Source organism: Carcharhinus amblyrhynchos, chromosome 4, assembly GCF_965287045.1.
Source record: "Carcharhinus amblyrhynchos chromosome 4, sCarAmb.v2.hapA, whole genome shotgun sequence".
Taxonomy (NCBI): domain Eukaryota; kingdom Metazoa; phylum Chordata; class Chondrichthyes; order Carcharhiniformes; family Carcharhinidae; genus Carcharhinus; species Carcharhinus amblyrhynchos.
In genome coordinates, this window is record NC_137327.1 from 8,979,133 (window position 1) to 9,003,735 (window position 24,603).

At 44.8% G+C, this 24,603-nt stretch overlaps 1 protein-coding gene across 1 annotated transcript in view; it reads left to right on the forward strand.

The window, feature by feature from the left end:
• LOC145342498 (putative NADPH-dependent quinone oxidoreductase VAT1L) overlaps positions 1-24,603 on the forward strand; it is a 148,485-nt gene that overhangs the window by 12,904 nt on the left and 110,978 nt on the right. Inside the window, exons 2-3 of the mRNA XM_080188062.1 lie at positions 2,787-2,916; positions 11,938-12,153. Of these exons, the coding sequence (XP_080044188.1) occupies positions 2,787-2,916; positions 11,938-12,153 (346 nt within the window). The remainder of the gene's footprint in view (positions 1-2,786; positions 2,917-11,937; positions 12,154-24,603) is intronic.

Sequence of the window (24,603 nt, forward strand, 5' to 3'; positions counted from 1 at the left end):
AAGACATGGACTTATATCTCTACTTCCCTTCTGCTGGGAGGGCCAATCTCTCAGTCCACATTCATGCATAATTATTCTGCTGTCATCATCTATTTCCAAATTCACTCCAAGTATAAAAGAAGCAGTGGAACTTTGAATGTGAGGATCCAGTTTATTTGTGGAACCTTATCCCACTGAATGTGCTTCCATGTTGTAGCTAAAGAACTTGACAGCAGAGCATTCTAATGAACCGTATGGTAATGCTTGTGTCTTGTACCTCTCACCCCTTTCGCTCTGACCATGATCTTTACATCTCCTGCTCCCTTCACTTCATCATTGGAGTCAGTATCTTTAGCCCTTATTTCTCAATAGAATGGAATTCTGTTTTTGAAGCCTATTGCCTCGTTATACAAGCAGAAACAGGAATTGACCAGTTCAACCCCACCATCCTGTTCCCCTTTTCAGTCAGGTTATGACTGTTCTGCACCTGAACTCCATTGATCTGCCCTTGCACAATATTCCTTGGATATCCTTACCAAAGAAAAACCTGTTGACCCCAATCCTGGAAGGATACACAGAGGTTTGAGTAAAAGACTTCTAGATCCCCATGATCTCTTGATGTGAGCACAATGCTACCTCATTGCAATTCTGCAATGGTCTGGCTCTGACTTTGCCTCCTTGTTCTGGACTCCTCCTCCCAGAGAAAATATTTTCTTATTATCTACCATACAAAACCTCTTCCTTCCTTCCTTCCTTCTTTCCTCCCTTCCTTCTTCTCCCTTCCATTCTTCCTTCCTTCCTCCCTCCCTCCTTTCCTTACTCCCTCCCTCCCTCTCACACTCCCTCTCCCCCCTTCCCTTCCTTCTGTCTTTCCCTGTCTTTGTTTGTTTGTTTGTTTCTTTTTTTTCTATCTATCTATCTATCTATCTATCTATCTATCTATCTATCTATCTATCTATCTATCTATCTATCTATCTACCTGTCTGTAAGCCTGTCTGTCGGTCGGTCATCGGTCAGTTTGTCTGTCTGTCTATCTTTCAATCTATCTATCTGTCTCTCTATCTACCTTCAAAAGCTATCTCAAGGCCTATCGCATGGACTGTTGGAGATCATCTCCCTAAATCTCCTCCTGTTAGTATTTGTCATCTATTTCAGGACGCAATTCTCTGTCTTGAAGACATTGCTTGCATTACAGGGTCATGCATTACGACTAGGGAAGAACTTCCTAAAGGCTGCAAGCAAATGGTTTGTGTAACTCACATTTTGTGGAATTGTGCAGAGGAATTTCCAATTGTAAATGCTCCCTGTAGTGATAATGGATAGTCGAGCAAAGCAGTGGAGGGAATTGACTGCTTCAGCAGGAAGGCAATCTTAATTACATTACAACTGTTAGAGATGACACTGCATCTTTGTCTGCATTAAAAACAGGCTACCAGGCTCATCAAACAACTAGAAACAAAACACTCAGAAACTTATACTTTATTTCCTTGGGTACTGTTAATGCACTTCATTATTTATGAGATAGTATATTTAGACTGGAATGCAAGCACACAGAGAATAATGGCTATCTCACGTGAATTATAGAGTAGGGGGTCTAATTGAAAAGGCTTGTCTGAAATTGTCAAGAGAAGTTACTGTTAGTGATATTATCTTATAAGTGTCTTGTACTCAATACCCCTGCCTTGCAAAGGAGGGGGTTGATAGTTCTGTTGCAGTGAGAGGAATTGCTTTGAATCAATTAATCACTGGCTGAGACTAATTGATGTTCTTGTGTCAATTAGTCATTTGCCAGAGTTTTACCACCTCGCCCATCCAAGGCTGGTAAGAATGCCATTCTGTGAGCCTCACCCAATTCCAGTGTGGGCGTGATGGTAAAATTCTGGCCATAGAGTCTTACAGCACAAAAAGAGGCCCTTCGGCCCATCGCGTCTGCACCGGCCATCAAGCACCTATCTATTCTGATCTCATTTTCCAGCACTTGGTCCGTAATCTTGTATGCTATGGCATTTCAGATGCTCACCTAAGTGCTTCTTAAATGTTGTAAGGGTTCCTGCCTCTACTGCCCTTTCAGGCAGTGAGTTCCAGATTCCCATCACTCTCTGGGTGAGAATGTTTTTCCTCAAATCCTCTCTAAGTCTCCTGCTCCTTATCTTAAACCTATGCCCCCTGGTTATTGACCCCTCCACGAACCGGAAAATTCTCTTCTATCTACTCCATCTCTGTCCCTTATAGTTTTGTACACCTCAGTCAGCTCCACCTCAGTCACTTTTCCTCTTAGAAGAACAACCTCAGCCTAGCCAGCCTCTCTTTATAGCTGAAGCACTCCAGCCCAGCCAGCCTCAGGGTGAATCTCCTCTGCACTCTCTGTAGTGCAATCACATCCTTCCTACGCAAAAGAATAAATCATATTACTTAAAATAATTCACCAAACTATTCTCTCACCCTCACTTACATTTTCTTGTTCCTTCGCCAGGGATTATCAGTTTTCATAAAATCAGAGAATCCTACAGTGCAGAAGGAGGCCATTCAGCCCATCGAGTCTGCATCAAGCGCAATCCCAACGAGGCTCTATCCTCATAACCCCATTCATTTACCCTAGCTAGTCCCCCCAACCCTAACACTAGTTAGTTTTGCACTAATGTAATCGCTGTCCCACTGGAAGCTTTTTGTTGCAACCATACCGTTTACTATGTCACCTAACTTAATCAAACCACTTAAACTTACATATACGACTTTCTTTTCTGTCTACAGGAGATCCATATTTGGACAATTGCTGCACTTCTGACTTGGTCATTTCTTTTTTCCAGTGGCTTGAATTTCATAGACTTGATGGTTCGGCAAGGCAATATAGAGAACCCACCAAAGACACCGCTGGTTCCTGGTTTCGAGTGCTCCGGGATTGTGGAAGGTCTGGGAGACAATGCAAAAGGGTTTGAGGTTGGTATTGTCCTCTCTCCTTCATCAATATTACCACCATTGTCCTCTACATTCACCTCACTTTCTCCTTCTTCACATTTTCTCACTTCATCAAAATTCGTCACTCCGGGCGGAATTTTCCGATCCATCCTGCCCGTGGGATCTTTCGGCCTTGCCAAAGGTAACCCCCGCTGTTTTCTCAGTGGCAAGGTCAGCGAGCAATGCAAACGGCCATTGACTGCGATGGGACTGGAAAATCCCAGCCTACGGTGAGCCACCTCCACTGGAAAACCACCGGGATGGTGCGGAAAATCCCAGCCACCATTTTCTATTCAAACTGCTCTTTTCCATGATCTGAAAGCTGTGTAATTTCTGACCCTCTCTCAGTCTTTTCTTTTCCCTGGAAAATTTAAACCTTAAGTTTGATGTCAAGCAGCTGCTGTGTGTTTTGACTGATCTCATCTTGCCTTCCATTCTTCTATCAAATTTAGTGCTGTCCTGAAGTGTCTGTAGCGGGAGGAGGTGGTGGTGGGGGGGGAGTGGGGTGTGACACAGTAGTTAGCACTGCTGCCTCAGAGCGCCAGGGACCCGGACTCAATTCCAGCCTTCAGTGACGGTCTGCGTGGAGCCTGCACCTTTTCCTCGTGTCTGCATTGGTTTCCTCCAGGTGCTCCAGTTTCCTCCCACAGTTCAAAGATGAACAGATTGGATAGATTGGTCATGCTAAATTGCCCCTTAATTTTCCAAGACATATAGGGGTAAGTGCATTGGGTTATGAGGATAGGGTGTGGGTGGGTCTGTCTAAGATACTCTTACAGGAACATATAAGATTATGAAGGGAATAGATGATATAGAAGCAGGGAAGTTGTTTCCACTGGTGGGTGAAACTAGAACGGGGGTACATGGCCTCAAAATAAGGGGGAACAGATTTAGGATAGAGTTGAAGGGGAACTTCTTCACACAAGGAGTTGTGAATCTGTGGAATTCCTGCCCAGTGAAGCAGTTGAGGCTACCTCATTGAATGTTTTTAAGACAAGGGTAGATAAATTTTTGAACAGTAAAGGAATTAAGGGCTATGGTGAGTGTGTGGATAAGTGGAGCTGAGTCCACAGAAAGATCAGCCGTGATCTTATTGAATGGCAGAGCAGGCTCGAGGGGTCAGTTGGCCTACTCCTGCTCCTAGTTCTTATGCTCTTATGTTCTTTTATAGATTTGTATGGGCTGGTGGCACAGTGGTTAGCACTGTGCCAGGGACCAGGGATTGATTCCTGGCTTGGGTCATTGTCTGAGTGGAATTTACACATTTTCCCCTGTGTCTGTGTGTGATTTCTCCGTGTTCTCTGGTTTCCTCCCACAGTCCAAAGATGTGCGGGTTAGGTGGATCGGCTGTGTTATGGGATGCTGGCCTTCATAGCGAGGGGGATTGAATATAAAAGTAGGGAGGTCTTGCTGCAGCTGTATAGGGCATTGGTGAGGCCGCAGCTGGAGTACTGTGTGCAGTTTTGGGCACCGCACCTGCGCAAAGATATTTTGGCCTTGGAGGGAGTGCAGAGGAGGTTTACTAGGCTGATACCGGAGTTGAGGGGGTTGAGCTATGACGAGAGGCTGAATAAACTGGGCTTGTACTCGTTGGAGTTTAGAAGAATGAGGGGAGATCTCATTGAGACGTATAAGATGATGAATGGGATGGATAGGATAGAGGTGGAGAGACTCTTCCCGCTCAAAAAAGACAATAGGACTAGGGGGCACAGCCTCAAGATAAAAGGGGGGCGGTTTAGAACGGAGTTGAGGAGGAACTTCTTCACTCAAAGGGTGGTGAATCTCTGGAATTCTCTGCCCGTTGAAGTGGTGGAGGCTGCCTCGCTAAATATTTTTAAGACGCGGGTTGATGGGTTTTTGATAGGAGAGGGGATTAAGGGTTATGGGGAGAGGGCGGGAAAGTGGAACTGAGCGGCGACAGATCAGCCATGATCTTATTGAATGGCGGGGCGGGCTCGAGGGGCTGGATGGCCTACTCCTGCTCCTATTTCTTATGTTAAATTACCCCTTAGTGTCAAGGGGCTAGCTAGGTTAAATACATGGGGTTGTGGGGATAGGCCCTGGGTAGGATTGTGGTTGGCGCAGACCCGATGGGCCAAATGGCCTCCTTCTGCACTGCAGCAATTCTGCGATTCTATGAACGTGGGCCCCAATTCTTCACCTCGATCTCTCAGCGCACTATGTATGATGTTCTGCTCAGACACTGAACGTGATTGTAACTTATTGTGGAATAAGAAACTGGTTGTCGAGTCAGAGTTACAGGGCCTGTGGGCACCGGCCCTGTAACTCCGTGGACAGCTTTCCCTTTCGGTGAAATTTGGATTCACAAAAACGGAATTGTTATCCAAACTTTGTTGTCTTGTACGCAGTGTGGCTCTTCACATCTGTGACTGAACTGGCTAAAAACATGTGTGCAGAGTGAAAACGAAACTAAGTTAGGAATGTTCTATGACTGAATGAGCTGCCATTGATTTTATGGCTATCTGCAGAGATGATATTGCTGGGGAAGATTTTGCCTCTTTCATCCAGGATATAAATAACTCTCAGAGCTGAGGAAAATTGACGCGGTCCATCATGGCTGTGCAGACTCACTCCACTTGAATTTACCCTGAATGACTTGCCCGAGGTGACATTTGACATCTAAACAAGAAAAGAGAAAGTCTCTTCCAAGCCTCACAGTATCTTTATGCTGATGAACATGAAGGCACTTCATATGGAATGCAATCTCCACTGGTAGTTTAGCTACACTTTACATTGTTCCACTTAATCACTCAACTGAGATGTTCTCCTCGATTTTGGTGAAGGAGAACTTAATGTATTCGCATGACAGTCTTATTTTAGTGAACTGCAGTTGTAAGTGGTGCTGTGAAGCTATGTGTAATTTAACACAACAACCTACAAACATCTGCTGTCACCAAAGAAATAATGTTCTATGCCTTCTGAGCTACGAGATGCTAAATGCTTAACAGAGAATGAATAGCAGATGTCACTAAAGGTACATAACTTGGAGGAATTTTCATCTTGTAAGCTTTGTATAGAATTTAACATAGGAGCAGGAGTAAGTCATGAAGCCTACTCCATCAGTCAGTAAGATCTACATCGACATGAACATCTACAAGAACTCCACTTTCTTGCCTTCGCCTCATCTCCTGTGTTTCCCACAGTGCCTCACAACTGATCAATCCCAAATTTGAATACACCCATTGCGTGACATTCCATAGCCCACTGGGGGAGAGAAAAATCCAAAGATTCACAATCTTCTCAAAGAAGAAATTTCTCCTAAAATGTGTTTATTAGCGTCACAAGTAGGCTCACATTAACATTGCAATGAAGTTACTGTGAAAATCCCCTAGTCGCCACACTCCAGCACCTGTTTGCGTACACTGAGGGTGAATTTAGCATGACCGATTCACCTAACCAGCACCTCTTCCGAACTATGGGAGGAAACTGGAACACTCAGAGGAAACCCATGCAGACACAGGGAGAATATGTAAACTCCGCACCGACAGTGACCCAAACCGGGAATCGAATCCTGGCCTCTGGCGCAGTGAGGTACCAATACTAACCGCTGTGCCACCATGTCATCCATATCACCTCAGTCCGAAATTTCCAACCATTTATCTTGATATCATGTCCCAAAAGTTCTGGACATCCAGCCAGGAAAAGCAGCCTCTCTGCATCCCTGTATGGTGGTGTAGTAGTATTGCCACTGGACTTGCAATTCAGAGATCCAGGGTATTGCTTTAGGAACTTGGATTCAAATCTTGCCATGGCAGATGGTGGAATTTGAATACAATAAAAATATCTGGAATTAAAAGTCTAATGATGGCCATGAAACCATTGTTGATTATCGTAAAAGCCCATCTGGTTTGTTAATGTCCTTTAAGGAAGGAAATCTGCCAACCTTATCTGGTCTGGCCTAGATGTGTTCCCAGGCTCACAACAATGTGCTTGACTCTTAACTGTCCTCGTGGGTTGGCAAACCAGTGACGCCCACATCCCCTGAATGAATAAAATAAAAATATCTAGTTCAATTTGATCATTTCTTTTTCTTTCTAAAAATATACTTTATTCATGAATTTGCAAGAACATTATAATCATTCTAAAATAGCTATCACCCAAAAAGCGATAATATTCAAGCTCTTCACACACATCAAATAACATTCTGAGATGCTTCATTACAATCAAGGAAATGTTTCAAACATTTAACTACGGTCTTACAAATGTTATAGTCATTTTTCATTCTTCAAAACTCCAGAGGATATAGACCCAATCAACTCAATACTCCTCAACCCACTCATCACAGCTGCTAGTTTACTGAACCTTCACCCTGTAAGGCAAGTGTAGCCTTCCTTGAGATAAGGGGTCTAAAACCATACACAATATACAGGTCTCTCCAAGAGCACGACTCCCTTATTCTTACACTGCAACCCCCGACGATTGAGACTAATTTGCCATTTGCCTTCATCTTCACCTTCAGATATCCGCTATTGCACATTTTAATGAATGGCAACTTTAGTGCTGTTAAGGAATTGGGCCTGATCTATGTTTTGATCAGTTGGAACTGCCTTAGGAATCTGAAAATTATTCTTGGCATGACCTACAATTTTCCCAAAATGAAAGCTCAGTCATATTTCTGAAAGATTGGGCTCATCAAGATCTTTAGTCCAGTTACAGTGAGATTAAAAAAAGACTGAGACCTTTAATATTATCTTGTAATACATTAGGAATGGTTAAACTTTTACAAATTATTGACAAATCAAAATTACTGAAAAGAGGCATGTTGCCAAAGCTTTGTACCTTCGACTTATCAGGACAAAATCACTAGAATACCAATTCTAAAGGGAATAAAACTGCGTAAAGCGAGATTGCTGATTGGCAATTGAAGTTTGATTGGTAGCCATGGTAACAGAAAACAATAAAGCCCATGCCACACTCAGCAATTTTTCCCACCTACTCCTGCTAAGCCACTTTAAACCCTTCCCACTTTATTATTCCTGATCCTGCCCTACTGAGGGTCCCTTTAGTCAGGGACTTTTGTACCTCCCATTACCACCCCCCCCAACCTTAGTCCACTGATGCTCTTGACCTCATGGGCCATTTGGTCTGAAGGATTTGACCATCCCTGTGTAAGAACGCAGGTCAACGGGTGTAGCTGATCAGGAAGCAGTAACTGCACGAAGACAAGCATTGCATGTCTTACAAGAAGATTGTCAAACTGTTTCCTAATCCCCTTAGACTGTCATGTTTTTCAACAACACAGCTGCACACTTCAATATTGCAGCAAAGTCATCTAAATATTTGCGTGAAAAGTGTAGTTTGACATGCAGCTCATTGTTTGACGAGCAAATTAAAAACAGCATCTTGAATTTATAAAATCATGGAGTGATTGAGTCATTAAAGTTTACAGCATGGAAACAAGCCCTTCGACCCAACTTGTCCATGCCGCCCTTTTCTTCAACTACCATGCTAGCACCAATTGCCTGCGTTTGGCCCATATCCCTCTATACCCATCTTACCCATGTAACTGTCTAAATGGTTTTTAAAAGACAATATTGTGCTCAACTCTACTACCTCTGGCAGCTTATTACAGATACCCACCACCCTCTGCGTGAAAAAATTAATACACTGTATTAACACATTCAAACACCATTTGCCAGAGTGGAACAAATTGATCCTGAGCTACAGAAGGATATTTTGGCCTGGGTTATAGTCTCCTATCCCTCCCCTAGGTCAAGTTGGAAGGCAGCAGTGTGCCCATAGAACTGGGCACCATGTGTGCTGTAACCGCTGCTTACCTGTCTGTCCTGAGACAGCTGAATTGTTACCCTGGTGAAGAAGCTAATTACAGCTCAGTGAGCCTGCCATCTGCGGCAGGGAAATGGTTGGAAAAAGTTCTAAGGGACAGATTGTAACCTCCACTCGGACAGGCAAGGATTAATCATGAATAGTCAACATGGCTTTGTCAAGGGAAATCAATCATGTCTAACAAAACTGGCTGAATTTTTGGAGGAGGTGATGAGGTTTGTAGATGAGAGCAGTGCCGTTGATACAGTCTCCATGGACCTCAGTCAGGCTTTTGACAAGCATGGGAGGCTGGCCAAGAATGTAAGAGCTTATGGGATTCAGGGTAAATTGGCAAATTCAATCCAAAATTGGCAGGAGGCAGAGGATGATGGTTGAAGGCTGTCTTTGTGACTGGAGGCCTTGTCCAGTGGAATACCGCAAGGGTCAGTGTTGGGTCCCATGTTGTATGTCATGTACTTTGATGATCTAGATGTGGAAATCAGAGGTATGAATAGTAAATTTGCAGATAAGACGTAAATTGGTAATGTGGTAAATAACGAGGAGGAAAGCCTTAGATTACAGGATGATATAGACAGGTTGGTCAGTTGGGCAGAATGGAATTTAACCCTATCAAATTATTTCATAGCTTTAACTTCTTATGAGTTCACACTTCAGTCTCCTCTTTTCCTTTTGTTTCCATATCCTTCTAATTCTGTGAAAACCAGCAGTGATCAGCAAAATTCAAGTAAGCAGACACAGTGGTGTAGTGGTAACGTTACTGGGTTAGTAATCCAGAGTCCCAGTGCTAGTGCTGTGGGGGTACATGGTTCAAATCCCAACACGGCAGCTGCTGGAATTTAAATTAATGGAATAAACATGGAATATAAAGCTAGCCTCCATTGTAATGACCATGATAGCTACCAAAACCCAACTGCTTCACTGCTACTCTTTAGGGAAGGAAATATGTCATCCTGACCCAGTCTGGCCTACATGTAGGCTGAAAACATACCAGATCGAAACTCTCTGTTGGCCTCGGGAAGGATTTTATGAACTCACCCCAGCAAGGCCGTAAAATCCTGCTCGTGATTCCAGACTCACAATAACGTGGTCGACTCTTAATGGCCCTCTGTCAGCCACCAGTTCAGTGGCAATTACGAATTGGTAACCAAATCTTGGCCTTGCCAGCGATGCTCACATCCGATGAAAGAATTTAAAAATATTGAGGTCTAACCAAGGTTCAGTGTGACTTCTCTGCTTTACCATTCTATCCTTTTAGGAGTGATCTTGAGTGCCTTGCTTGTTTTTATATGCCCTTATTAACCTGAATTATTACTTTTAGTAATTTGTGTACTTATACCCACCAGATTTCTCTGCTCCTGTAACTGTCTGAACACTGACTTTACAAGGAGTTTTTCTGCCTGCCAAAGTGTACTACCTCATACATGTCTGAACTGAAGTTCCAATAAAATTTTCATTGTGACAGTTTATCACCGTTCTGCAATTTTCCCCAATCTGAAAGAATAATTTCCAAATTGTGAATACTTTGGAAGATTATATACAATATTCTCATCCACCTTCTTTAAAACCAGGACATTAATATCACTTGGTGCTGAGAATTTGTCACTCTTCTGAGTCATTATGTTATTCCGGAGTGTGATGGAACACCTGCCTGGATGAGTGCAGCTCCAACAACACTCAAGGAGCTTGATTCCAGGACAAAGCAGACAGCTTGATCGGCACTCCTCTCATAAACATTCACTCCCTCCTTCACTGAGGGTGTCAGATGTAGTTCGGTTGGTCATATTCTCACTTCTGAGCCAAGTTCTGATTTCAGTTTCCACTCCAGGACTTGAGCACAAAAATCAAAGCTGACCCTTGAATGCACTGCTGAGGGAAAGCTAATTTGCCAGTGGTGCCATCTTTCAGATCAGACTAAACCAAGACCTCAAGTGCCTACTTGCATGAATGTAAAAGATCCCACCCTCCATCACCGTCGCTCAGTAGCAGCCGTGTTTACCATCTTCAAGAAGCACTGCTGGAACTCACCAAAGCTCCTTAGGCAGCACCTTACAAACCCACGGTCACTACCATCCAGAAAGACAAGGACATTAGGTACCGGGGAATACCCGCAAGTCCTTGCAAGTTCCCCTCCCCAAGCTACTCACCATCCTGACTGGGAAACAGAGCACCATTCCTTCACTGTCGCTTGGTCAAAATCCTGAAATGCCCTCCCAACAGCATTGTGACTGTACCTACACCTCAGGGACTGCAGCAGTTCAGGGGGGAAGTTCACCACCATCTTCTCAAATGCAAGTAGAGGTGGTCATTGAATGCTGGGTATCCAGTGAAGCCCACATCCCTTGAATGAACCAAAAAAAAATTGTTGTTATTTTGCTCATGCTAATTCTGGTGAGTTTGTGATTCAATGTTAATTTCTCCCTGATTTAAACTTGTTATTTTTTATTCATTCATGGGGAATTGCTGGCTGACTAGCATTTACTGCCCATCCCTAAATACCCAAGGGCAGTTGAGAGTTAACCACATTGCTATGGCTTTGGAGTCACAAGTAGGTCAGACCAGGTAAGGACGGCAGATTTCCTTCCCTAAAGAACCAGATGGGTTTTTCCGACAATTGACATTGGTTTCATGGTCATCAGTAGATCCTTAGTTCCAGATATATTTTATTGAATTCAAATTTCACCATCTGCTGTGGCAGGATTTGGACCCAGATCATCAGCTAAGTTCCTGGATGAATAGTCTCACGATAATGCCTCAAAGTCACTGCTTCCCCCTTGTTTAACATAATAGAATAGGCAATGGCCTAGTGGTATTATTGCTAGACTATTAATCCAGAAACTCAGCTCATGTTCTAGGCACCCAGATTCAAAGCCAGCCATGTCAGATGGTGGAATTTGAATTCAATAAAAGGAAACCTGGAATTAAGCATCCAGTGGTGACCATGAAACCATTACTGACCTTCGGAAAAACCCATCTGGTTCACTAACATCCTTCAGAGAAGGAAATCTGCCGTCCTCTCCTGGCCTGGCCTACATGTGACTTCAGATCCACAGCAATGTGGTTGACCCTCAGCTGCCCTTGGGAATCTAGGGATGTGCAACAAATGCTGGCCAGCCAGTGATGCCCAAAAGAAAGACCACATATCATTGCTGTCGGCTGTGTCCTGTTGGTTATTTTGTTCTTTCCCATCCGTTGCAGATTGGAGACAGAGTCATGGCATTTGTCAATTACAGTGCTTGGGGCGAAGTGGTCTGCACACCAGTGGAGTTTGTGTACAATGTCCCGGACGGGATGGGATTTGCGGAGGCTGCAGCGTTTCCCATGAACTTTGTGACTGCCTACATGATGCTGTTCGAGGTGGCGAACCTGCGAGAAGGGATGTCGGTGCTGCTGCATTCGGCCGGCGGAGGAGTGGTAATTATATTCCAGAATCATTGCATTCCCTGCTGGCCCCTGATACTGTTCACTCACGTTATTGCTATCGTGTTAACATGAATCAATGACCCCACCCCACACTGGACACAGGCAGCTCAATGTCTAAGTTACCCACTGTGAGGCAGACAGGTTTGGAAGAAGCCACAATGGACCTCAGAGTCCTTTAAAATCAATGTGTGCACACCAACAAATTTTCACTTTTATTGCCTCCAGGCAGAGACAGGGAGCATGCATCAGGAATTCAAGCGGGGTGGCATGGTGGCAACAGTGGTTATTGCTGCTGCCTCACAGCACCAGGGACCCGGGTTCAAATCCGCCCTTGGGTCACTCTCTGTGTGGATATTGCACATTCCCCATCATCTGCGTGGGTTTACTCTGGTTTCCTCCCACAGTCCAAAGATGTGCGGGTTGGATGGATTGACCATGCTTCATTAACCCTAGTGTCAGGGGGAATTAGCAGGGTAAATATGAGGGGTTATGGGAATAGGGCCTGGGTGGGATTGTGGTCGGTGCAGACTCAATGAGCTGAATGGCCTCCTTCTAAACTGCAGGGTTTCTATGATTCATATGTTGGAATTGTAATCCCTAGTTTTACCTGTGCTAATTTTAATGAACACAAAATCGTATACGCTATAAATCAGCTAAGGGACCTGAAACCCTGACCAGCATTTTTCACTGGGAAAGCTATCAGTTGAACACTTTCCTGATTGTGTTGTTCATGAATGATGCTGGGGCGATGGGACTCTGGATAGATGGTGATACTGAGAAAAGTAGGATAGGTTTTCTTTGTGCAGAGAAGGTTAAGGGAGATTCAGCAGTGGAGCTCAAAATGATGACTGAGTAAATAAGGGACAACAGTTTCCCTCAGCAGATGAACCTGGTAAACAGAGGACACAAATTTCAAATAACTGACAGGAAAAAAAAGGTGAGGTGGAATCTTTCACATGGCAGCTGCTATGATTTGCCATTCCTCGCATGAAAGGGCAGTGGGAATAACTTGCAAAAGGGAATTGGATAAATATTTGAACAGGGAAAGGGAAAGAACAGATGGAGTGGGTCCATTTGGCTCGCTCCTTCAAATAGCCAGCATGGGCATGATGGCTGAATGGCCTTCTTCTGCCTGTACGAGTCTATGGACTTTGCATTTACAACCCTCGGCATGGAAGGTCTGTGTTTGTACCTAGTTAGCGCGCTATCCTTTTACAGTGAGCCCAAGGTTCAAACTAGACCAGATTAATGGAACATCACTTTTTTTTTCTATTGATCGCTAATGAAGATTTCATGTAAATTGAACTGGATTATATTAGCCTCAAGTAGGCTACCATCCACAGAGCTGTTCATAGTTTGGGAGTAAACTGACAGTCTGGGTGGGATGCTCTATCAGAGAGTTGCTGCTGACTCATTGGGCTGCTGGCCTCCTCCTGCACTGTAGGGATTCTATGGTTCTGACTCAGAGAGAATGACTGATAAAGCAACTGAGTACATCACACTGTTCCACTGAAGTCCTCTGATGTTGTGACTGCCACATGTTAACAGGGACGCAGAGAAGGGAGTTTTACTCTGCTTTGTGCTGGATATGAGCTGGGAGCGTGACACTGGGTGACTGACGTACATGGAGGTTCTACTTGCCTGCACGGATAGCTCTTCATGAACAGTAGTTAATAAATATATAAAAATAAAATCCTGTACTTGAATTATAGATTCATGGATTTTTCAGGTCAGGGGCCTGGCTCCCTTCATAAAAGATGGTGGATAGAGGGGGTTTGCGGGGGGATGGGGAGGTAATCTTACGAAAAAGAATCTAAGTCCAGGAAAAGCGTGAAAATGGGAAAGTTTCTGATCTATTTTTGGGCGATTTCCAAACGTGCTATCTCGTACTTAGAGCGGAAAAAGCCCCTCAAAATCTGTTTCTTGCTTGTAAGGGACAGGGCTTAAATCACCAGAAAGTTGGCTGAGGGCAACAGAGGGCACCATTGTGCATGTGCAGGCCTCTCTGCCCTGGGCAGCAGAAACATAAGAACATAAGAACATAAGAACATAAGAAATAGGAGCAGGAGTAGGCCATCCAGCCCTTCGAGCCTGCCCCGCCATTCAATAAGATCATGGCTGATCTGTCGTGGCTCAGTTCCACATTCCCGCCCTCTCCCCATAACCCTTAATCCCCTCGCTTATCAAAAACCCATCAACCCGCGTCTTAAAAATATTTAGCGAGGCAGCCTCCACCACTTCAACAGGCAGAGAATTCCAGAGATTCACCACCCTTTGAGTGAAGAAGTTCCTCCTCAACTCCGTTCTAAACCACCCCCCCTTTATCTTGAGGCTGTGCCCCCTAGTCCTACTGTCCTTTCTGAGCGGGAAGAGTCTCTCCACCTCTATCCTATCCATCCCATTCATCATCTTATACGTCTCAATGTGATCTCCCCTCATTCTTCTAAACTCTAACGAGTACAAGCCTAGTTTATTCAGCCTCTCCTCATAGCTCAACCCCCTCAACTCCGGCATCAGCCTAGTAAACCTCCTCTGCACTCCCTCCAAGGCCAAAATATCCTTGCGTAAGTGCGGCGACCAAAACTGCACACAGTACTCAAGCTGCGGCCTCACCAATGCCCTATACAGCCGCAGCAAGACCTCCCTACTTTTATATTCAATCTCCCTCGCTATGAAGGCCATTCACCACCCTTTGAGTGAAGAAGTTCCTCAACTCTGGTCTAAACTGCACACCCCCCTGCCCCTCCTTATTTTGAATCTGTGCCCTCTAGTCCTGCTATCCTTTCTAAGCGGGAAGAATCTCTCTACTTCTACCCTATCCATCCCCTTCATTATCTTATATGTCTCTGTGAGATCCCCCCTCATCCTTCTAAACTCCAAAGGGTACAGACCCAGTCTATTTAGTCTCTCTTCATAGTCCAACCCCCTCATCTCCGGTATCAGCCTAGTAAACCTCCTCTGTACTCCGTCCAAGACCAATATATCCTTTCACAAATGCAGGGACCAAAACTGCACACAGTGCTCCAGCTGCGGCCTCACCAGTACCCTGTACAGTTGCAGCAAGACCTCCCTGCTTTTATATTCTATCCCCCTCACTATAAAGGCTAACATTCCATTCGCCTTCTTGATCACCTGCTGCACCTGCAGACTGGGTTTTTGCGACTCGTGCACAAGGACGCCCAGGCCCCTCTGCACCGTAGCATGCTGCAGCTTTTCGCCTTTTAAATAATAATCCCTTCCTGATCCCCCAACTAGCCCCCAACATGCCAGGCCTTCCAGGAACTGGTTCCGCAGAAACCTCCATCAGAAGATTTCCCTGAAATATTGCAGCAAAGGAAGTGGGTTTTGTTTCTGTCCAGGGTCAGGAATGGAGGATCTGATCCTGAACGAAAGACTCAAGTTGATATTTTGCCGGGTGAGTGGGGCAACCAATCTTTCTTCAAGTAGTTTCCCACAGATATCTAAAATATTTTCTGAACTTCCTTGCAGACCATTTGCTTTTCTCAATAACTAAACATTTATACTGTCCACTTTAAGGATTCCCAATGACAAATCAAAAATACATATTTCATAACTATTATTAAATCTATTGGCTGAAATATCATTGATTTCTATTAATTCCTTCAGTAAAATTTTAATTTGAGGCTCCATCTTCTACAAGAATCCTGGGATTAATGAACAGAGCTGTATCTGTGCGAAAAGCATTGGATTGTGATAATTTTTTTTTGAGATTCATTAATTATCTGAGCAGGAACAGATAAATCAGCCTCATTAAAATCAGCACTGTTCCTTTACCCTCTTTCACATCTGTTCTGACAATTCCTCTTCTACACAATGTTTCCAATCTGCTTCCGCTCCTCTGCCTTTAATGAAATTCGTGATCCTGTCTATCCCATTTCCCACACTTCTACCCTCACCGTTCCCTCTCTGAGAACAATGTTGGGGTTTCCTTTGCCCTGACCTTCCTTGCCATCAGCTTCCGTATCCAACAGGTCATTCTCCACCTCCAATGGTCAAACCGCCTCTTCCACATCTAGCAACCTAAAGTGAAAGCTTCCTCTGTGATCCCTGGCCAATTTCTCAGTCCCCCACTGGATCCCCAGCTTCCCACACACATGCAGATGCTACAATACCTATTCTTATGCCTCCTGTCTCCTCACTGTCCAAGGCACCAATCACTCCTCCCATGTATGAATGATTTACTTGTTTTTTTTTCAGTTCATACTGTTTTAACTGCTGTGGTCTCCTCCAAACTGCATAATAAGAACATAAGAAATAGGAGCAGGAGTAGGCCATCTAGCCCTTCGAGCCTGCCCCGCCATTCAATAAGATCATGGCTGATCTGCCGATGCTCAGTTCCACTTTCCCGCCCTCTCCCCATAACCCTTAATCCCCTCGCTTATCAAAAACCCATCAACCCGCGTCTTAAAAATATTTAGCGAGGCAGCCTCCACCACTTCAACGGGCAGAGAATTCCAGAGATTCACCACCCTTTGAGTGAAGAAGTTCCTCCTCAACTCCGTTCTAAACCGCCCCCCTTTTATCTTGAGGCTGTGCCCCCTAGTCCTACTGTCTTTTTTGAGCGGGAAGAGTCTCTCCACCTCTATCCTATCCATCCCATTCATCATCTTATACGTCTCAATGAGATCTCCTCTCATTCTTCTAAACTCTAACGAGTACAAGCCCAGTTTATTCAGCCTCTCCTCATAGCTCAACCCCCTCAACTCCGGTATCAGCCTAGTAAACCTCCTCTGCACTCCCTCCAAGGCCAAAATATCTTTGCGCAGGTGCGGCGCCCAAAAATGCACACAGTACTCCAGCTGTGGCCTCACCAATGCCCTATACAGCTGCAGCAAGATTGGATTTTCTGCTCAGGCTGCAAGTGGGATCCTAATTTTCTGGTGACCTGTAATATGCACTTTCACTCAGATTCCTCAGTGTTCCTGCGCTCCTTCACTGTTCCAGTGAAGCTCAATGGAAACTCAAAATAGAACATAGAACATAGAACACTACAGCACAAACAGGCCCTTCGGCCCACAAGTTGCGCCGATCACATCATCACCTACCAACCTACAGACCTATCTATAACCCTCAATCTCATAAAACCCCATATACTCATCCAGAAGTCTTTTAAAAGACCCCAGCGAGTTCGCCTCCACCACCACTGACGGCAGCCGATTCCATTCACTCACCACCCTCTGAGTGAAAAACTTACCCCTAACATCACTTCTGAACCTCCCTCCCCGCACCTTAAATCTGTGTCCTCTCGTAGCGACCATTTCAACCCGGGGAAATAGCCTCTGAGAGTCCACCCTATCTATTCCTCTCAACATTTTGTAAACTTCTATCAGGTCGCCTCTCAACCTTCGTCTCTCCAGGGAAAAGAGTCCCAGCTCCCTCAACCTAACTTCATAAGGCATGCCTCCCAGTCCAGGCAACATCCTTGTAAATCTCCTCTGTACCCTTTCAATAGCTTCTACATCTTTCCTATAGTGAGGCGACCAGAACTGCGCACAATACTCTAAATGATACACAACCTAAAATACACAACCTTGTCTTCCAGCGGGGGGGCTGTGGGAGTCAGGTTTGTGCCCTCGCTGAATATGAACCCGATAACATCTGCTGAGAGCACCCGGGAATATTACCAACTGTTTGGTGCCCGGTTCAGGCTTTTCCCGGGATTTTCCCAACATAGTGGGATTTTCGCTGGTCATGATGCGGTTGGAAAACACTCCTCTGCTCCTTTCAGCTGGCCTCCGTGGCCTAAACATCACACCCATCCAGTGACCATGGACATCGTTGGCCTATCACAAGCCATCCCCTGCCCTGACAAATTAACCTCCGTGACCTCCACCCCACACCCCCGCTGGAACAGACCACCCCCTCCCTCCTCCTGCCGATTGCAACTACAAAGTGCGCAGCAGTTCCTTCTCCACGCCCTCTCTGCCCAATCAGTCGGCCCCGTCTCCTCAATAGGCCATTCCCCCCTCTCCCCCAAGGCCTCGCACCCTTGGCGCTGCCCTGTGCCTGGTGGATAGTACCAGGATGGCTCTGCTGGGTGGGCTCTGCCCCCAACCTCCCGGGGTTGGGGGACTTCAATGGTGTCCAGTTCTACCAGTGACATCTGGTTTAGTGATGACTAGTCCCTGCTGCTGGGAACCAGCTGTGATTCCATCCGGAGAGAACCTCCCTGGCAACGCTATGAAGACGAGTAAGCCTGGGAGGTTCAGACCTAGGCTCGCTAATTTCATTTAGTTTTGATTTAAATAATTTATTCAGCCTTGTGCCGGAAATGGGTGGGAGGCTGGTTGGTTGGATATCCGGTAAATCGCTAGAGGTGAGAAACTGGGTGCAAACCTGATTATCTTGGCTCTCGTGCAATCTTACTGGCTCATCCTGCCCATCGGCCAGGGGGCATGGTGGTAAGATCACCCTTGGGGGGGGAGGTAGATGATGAGTCTGCTTCTCCGCTGGGAATTCAACTTGTGGTAATTTAACAATCATTGGCCACAAGTGGTCCATCTGGAGGGAAGGTTCTCTGGGGGCCAGGCAGGTCAGCTTTATTATTGCCACCTACTGCTTGGCTCCCATCATAATGATGAGTTTTCTGCTTTGGTAATCTATGAGTTGGACTGGGACTTCCGCACAGTCAACAGACTTGCCGCGATCTTGAGAGTAAATCGATCGCCGCTTGTAAACTGTTAGCTAGTCCCATAACTCCATAGCTGGTCAGAATAAAAAGAACATCTCAAAGTTAATTATGATATAGTTCAAGCGAGCGATTGTGAGTCATTTACTTTCCTTGCACGAGGATAAGTGGCACTAACCCGCAAATCTACAGGATCCCCCAAGTCTTCAAGAAGTGGAGGAGGTAACATAATGTTCAACTTTGGTTTAGGCTTTACATGTCAAAATAATTAGTCAAACAGTAGGTTCACAAGGCAACAAGTGGCTTTATTGCAATATAGAGAAAATTACAATCATAGATGTACCGGAGTTCAGGATGGAGGCTAATGGCAACCCTGGACCCTGGGACACCAAAGCAGTGGGTGGGGGAAGGTGGGAGTGCATCTACAGGTGGATCTTCCGGATTGACTGGCCTGGGAGGGGTCCATTTTTCAACCTCAGAATGTTCCTGGAGGTCCATCCTCATTCCCAGGAGGTCAGCCTTCCTCCCTCAATAGTGGGTCAGTGATCTTGGACACCTTTTCAATATGGCATCCAACTAGAATAACAGATTATGTGCAAGAAATTGCCAAGGGTTGTGAACAAAGCCCAGTCCATCACACAATCCAGTCTTTCATCCATTGACTCTGTCTACATTTCTCTCTGCCTTGGAAAAGCAGTCAGCGTAATCAAGGATCCCACATACCCTGGGCATTTTCTCTTCCGTCTTCTTCTGTCAAGAAAAAGGTACAGAAGTGTGAGGTCATTTACCAATCAACTCAAGAACAACTTCTTCCCTCCTATTATCAGGCTTTTGAATGGACCTACCTTGTACTAAGTTGATCTTTCTCTGCAACCTAGCTATGACTGTAACACTACATTCTGCACCCTCCTTTCCTTCTCTATGAATGGTTTGCTTTGTCTGTATAGCGTGCAAGAAACAATACTTTTCACTGCATACCAAAACATGTGACAACAATAAATCAAATCCAGACATGCCCGCCACAGAATATGGTGAAATACCCCTGGATATGTAATTAATGATGCTGGGACTGGAAGATTTGGATATTTTCTCGCTGGCCTCCACAGCTGGGAATACTCCATGTTCCTGCCCCCTGACATGGGAATTAGTCTCAGGATGGGAGAATTCTGCCCAGCATACCATTTGAAAGGAGGTTAGAATGGAAGAAATGGATGGGAAGAAGGATTGGGGAAAATACAATTAAAATAAATGGTTCCAGTTAGAGAGCTAGCACAGATATGATGGGTGTAATGACCTTATCGCTGTGCTTTTGTGTGGTGGACATTTCATGAATGGGAGCCAGCCCAGGTTCATGAAGCGCATTATATGGTGATCTGCTAATTTGAATAAAATTAAGGTCAATCATGATCTAAGTGTGAAATATCTTTGCAAACTCTGAACATCGCTGGTGTCTTTGATGGGAGAGTTGAATGGGCAGTTTTTCCATATACCCCCACATTTTATATGGTGTTCAGGTTAACAACCTGATCTCAGTAGTCCACAGTGCAGGTGATGGATCGCAAAGCTCCAGTGGTGCTGAGTATCACACTATCAGATCCTTTGCGTGATCGAGCTATTGTACTCACTGAGCACCCTGGAAGGGTCGTTGTTCTGTGGGTGTCTTTGTTTTCACTTCACTTTGACATGGCCTGACAAAACCAAATGCTTCTCTGTGCTTGTTTGTTTATCCTCCTTGTCTTTATCCTTTTGTATTGTGCGTTTTAATTATAGTTCGGCTCGAGTGTGCTTTATTTTTGAGCCTTGTCTCTCGCGCAGCCACAAGTTCAGCTTTCCTCTCTTCATGCCATATTGTTACTGTACATAGCTTTCAAGCACTGAGGCAAGGATATTTTAGGAATCTTCAAACTTTGCTTTTTTTTTGATTTGACTTATTATTGTCACATGTATTGGGATGCAGTGGAAGGCATTGTTTTTTGCGCGCAGTACAGACAAAACATACCGTTCATAGAGTACAAAGAGGAGAAGAAAAGGAGAGGATGCGGAATATAGGGTTACGGTCATAGCTAGGATGTAGAGAAAGATCAACTTAATACAAGGTAGGTCCATTCAAAAGTTTGATGGCAATAGGGAAGAAGCTGTTCTTGAGTCGGTTGGTATGTGCATTCAGACACAAGAAGGTAGAAGAAAGTATGTCAAGGGTGTGTGGTGTCCTTGATTATGCTGGGTAATTTTCTGAGGCAGTGGGAAGTGTAGACAGAGTCAGTGGATGGGAGGCTGGTTTGCGTGATGGACTGGGCTATGTTCACAACTCTTTGCAGTTTCTTGCGGTCTTGGTCAGAGCAGGAGCCATACCAAACAGTGATACAACCAGAAAGGATGCTTTCTGTGGTGCATCTGTAAAAATTGGTGAAAGTCATTCAGCAGACATGCCAAACTTCCTTTGCCTCCTGAGAAAGTAGAGACATTTGTGGGCTTGCTTAACTACAGCGTTGGTGCAGAGGGACCAGGACAGGTTATAGATGATCTGGACATTTAGAAACTTGAAGGTCTTGACCATTTCCATCTCATCTCCGTTGATATAGACAGGGGCATGTCCTCCACTATGTTTCCTGAAGTTGATGACTATCTCCTTCGTTTTACTGACATTGAGGGAGAGACTATTGTCAGTTCGGAGTATAATGTCTCATTCTAAGTACCAAATTTTAGATGAGATGGCGTCAGAGAGGGTGCAGAAAAGGTTAATAAGCATGGTTCCAGAGACAAAAGAACACAGTTATTGGGTAGATTGGAGAAACTGGGGCTGTAATTATTGGAGGAGAGAGTGTTGAGAAGAGATTTGATAGAGGTGTTCAAAGGAATGAGGGGTCTGGATAGAATAGATAGAGAGAAGTGTTTGCATCGATTGAATAGTTGAGAGCCCCCAGAGGATACCGGTTAAGGTGATTGACAGAAGAATCAAGTGTTCTCATGAGAGAACACTTTTTTCGAGTTAACATGGGGAGATGCTGGTGTAGCGGTGATGTCACGAATTGGCAATCAGGATGCCAAGGCTAATGCTTTGGTAACATGAATTCAAATCCCACATAGCAGTAAAGTCAGTTAGTAACTCTGAAATTTGACTCAGTAATGGTGACAATGAAACTTGTCATTAAAAATCCATCTGGTTCTGCACCCCCCCCTTCCCTGCCCCAATTTTAGGAAGGAAATCTGTCATCCTTACCCAATCTGGGCTGCATGTAACTCCAGACCTAACAGTTATTGATCCTAATGTCAGGGGGATTAGCAAGGTAAATGTGTGGGGGTTGCGGAAGTAGGGCCTGGGATTGTGGTCATCACAGGCTCAATGAGTCAAATAGCCTCCTTCTGCATTGTAGGGATTCTATGATCCTATGAAGTCACTGAGGTCAAAGGCAATTAGGGATCAGTAATAAATGCTGACCTTGGAGTGACACCCACATCCCATGAAAGAATAAATTAATAGTTAAGCAGCAAGTGGTTAGGATCCTGCTGGCACTGCCAGAGGGTGTGGTAGAGGCAGATTCAATTGCCACTTTCAAAAATGGACTTGTGTATTAACCTGAATCAAAGGAACATTGCAAGACAACAGAGGAAAGGGTAGAGGCTCCACTCTTTTAGGGAATTGGCAATGGACATGTTGGGCCAAATGGCCTTTGCCTGTGCTTCTCTGATACCATGATTCCATCCTCCACACATCACAGTTTCTTCATGAACAGAGAATACCAGTGTTGTTTGCCACCCCACACCATTCACCAACCACCACTCCTTGTACGCATATGACAGTGAAGGTGTCAAATCTGGCTGACATATTGTAGATACTTCCAAATGTCAACTCTCAAATAGAATCTATGAGAGACTTGTTTAAATCCAGTGATTTCAATGCAGCCATTCTGCATTATAACAGCGCAAGTGAACTCCACAGATCAAAGGGCTTTGTATCACTTTGATTGCTACCTTTCTGTCTTCCTCTGAGATCCTCCTTAAACACAACCTCTTTGAGCAAGGTGTTGGCTAAGTGTCCTAACATGTGGCATTAGGGAGAGGCAATGGCCTAATGGTATTGTCACTAGATTATTCATCCAGGAAACTCAACTAATGTTCTGGGGACCCAGGTTTGAATCCCACCACAGCATTTTTATTGAATTCAATAAAAATAAATCTGGCATTAGGATTGTCAGAAAAACCCATCTGTTTCACTAATGTTCTGCAGGGAAGGAAATCTGCTGTCCTTACCTGGTCTGGCCAACATGTGACCCCAGAGCCACAGCAATGAGGATGACTCTCAACTCAAGTGCAGCTAGGGATGGGCAATAAATGCTGGCCTGCCAGCAATGTCCTATGAACAAATTTTAAAAAGTGCTATATTTTGATGTCCTCTGGGATGCTTGACCACATATGAGGCACTGTATAAAGGAACATTTTAAAAAAAGATTACATTACAGATGATGGGCAAGATTTTTAGTGTCCCCTGAGATTGGAAGATGCCACCTCTTGTCAACAGGGTTTCCCAATCAAGCACCCTTTGCTGCTGTTTAAGTTTATTTATAGTCACAAGTATGCTTACATTAACACTGCAATGAAGTTACTGTGAAAATCCCCAGGTCACCATACTCCGGCGCCGGTTCGGGTACACTGAGAGAGAATTTATCATGGCCAATCCATCTAACCAGCACGTCTTTCAGACTGTGGGAGGAAACCGGAGCACCCAGAGGAAGCCCACACAGACACGGGGAGAATGTGCAGACTCCAGACAGGCAGTGGCCCAAGCCGGGAATCGAACCCGGGTCCCTGGCACTGAGAGGCAGCAGTACTAACCACTGTGCCGCCCATTTACGGTGTGGAGATGCCGGTGTTGGACTGGGGTAAAACAGAAAGAAATCCCACAACCCCAGTTTAAAGTCCAAACAGGTTCATTATGTCAGAGGGTTGCAGCACTGATGGAGGTAACAGAAATATGACAAAAGCATGGTACTACGGATGCTTGCAGTCTGGAATTAAGGACAGAAATTGCTGGAAACATTTAGCGGATCCAGGTAGCATCTGCTGAGATAAAAACGGAATAAACGGGCCCAATCCAAAACCCACCTGCTCGCATCATATTACCATCCGGTGTGACATTTCATCAGCGCTATCTAAGATTCTAATTGGCTGGCCCATTAAGATTAATTGCAGTAATGGGTATTTAGAATCAAGGGTGAATTTTAAATCCCTGAAGAATTTAATAAGCCACATTAAAACCTGACATCTCCAAATGCTTTATGAGGTCAGGAAAAGACTGGGCCTTAATAACCTCATTAAATTTGAATCACTAAAGCTTAGCATCTCGGCGCCTAGTTACAGAAAATTTAACCTTTCATTACTCACAATGTGTCTAAATAGTCATCGAGAAGGAGAGATCCTTACCTTGAATGCTTTGAAACCACAGAATATTAATTTTCAGTTCTCCTTTTTAAGGAGTTTTTTCCCCTTGTCTCCCCTCCACTGTGTTTGAAAATCATGTGGATACTAAAATGAAACCAGGACAGGATTTGTATTCCAGGTTTATTAATTGAAGTTAAATTCCATGAGCTGCGGTGGTAGGATTTTAAACCCTGTCCCTTCAAGTGTTTTCCTGGGCCTCTGGATAACCGGTGCACTGATCCACTGCACTGCCATTGTCTCCATCGCCCCCTTCCCTCCTCCCCCTCCACATCCCACCTCACCCCTCCTTGCCCGAGTGCAGCTAGCACAGCAGAGTCCAGGGATTGACATTGGAAGCCTTTCTGACGGAGGAG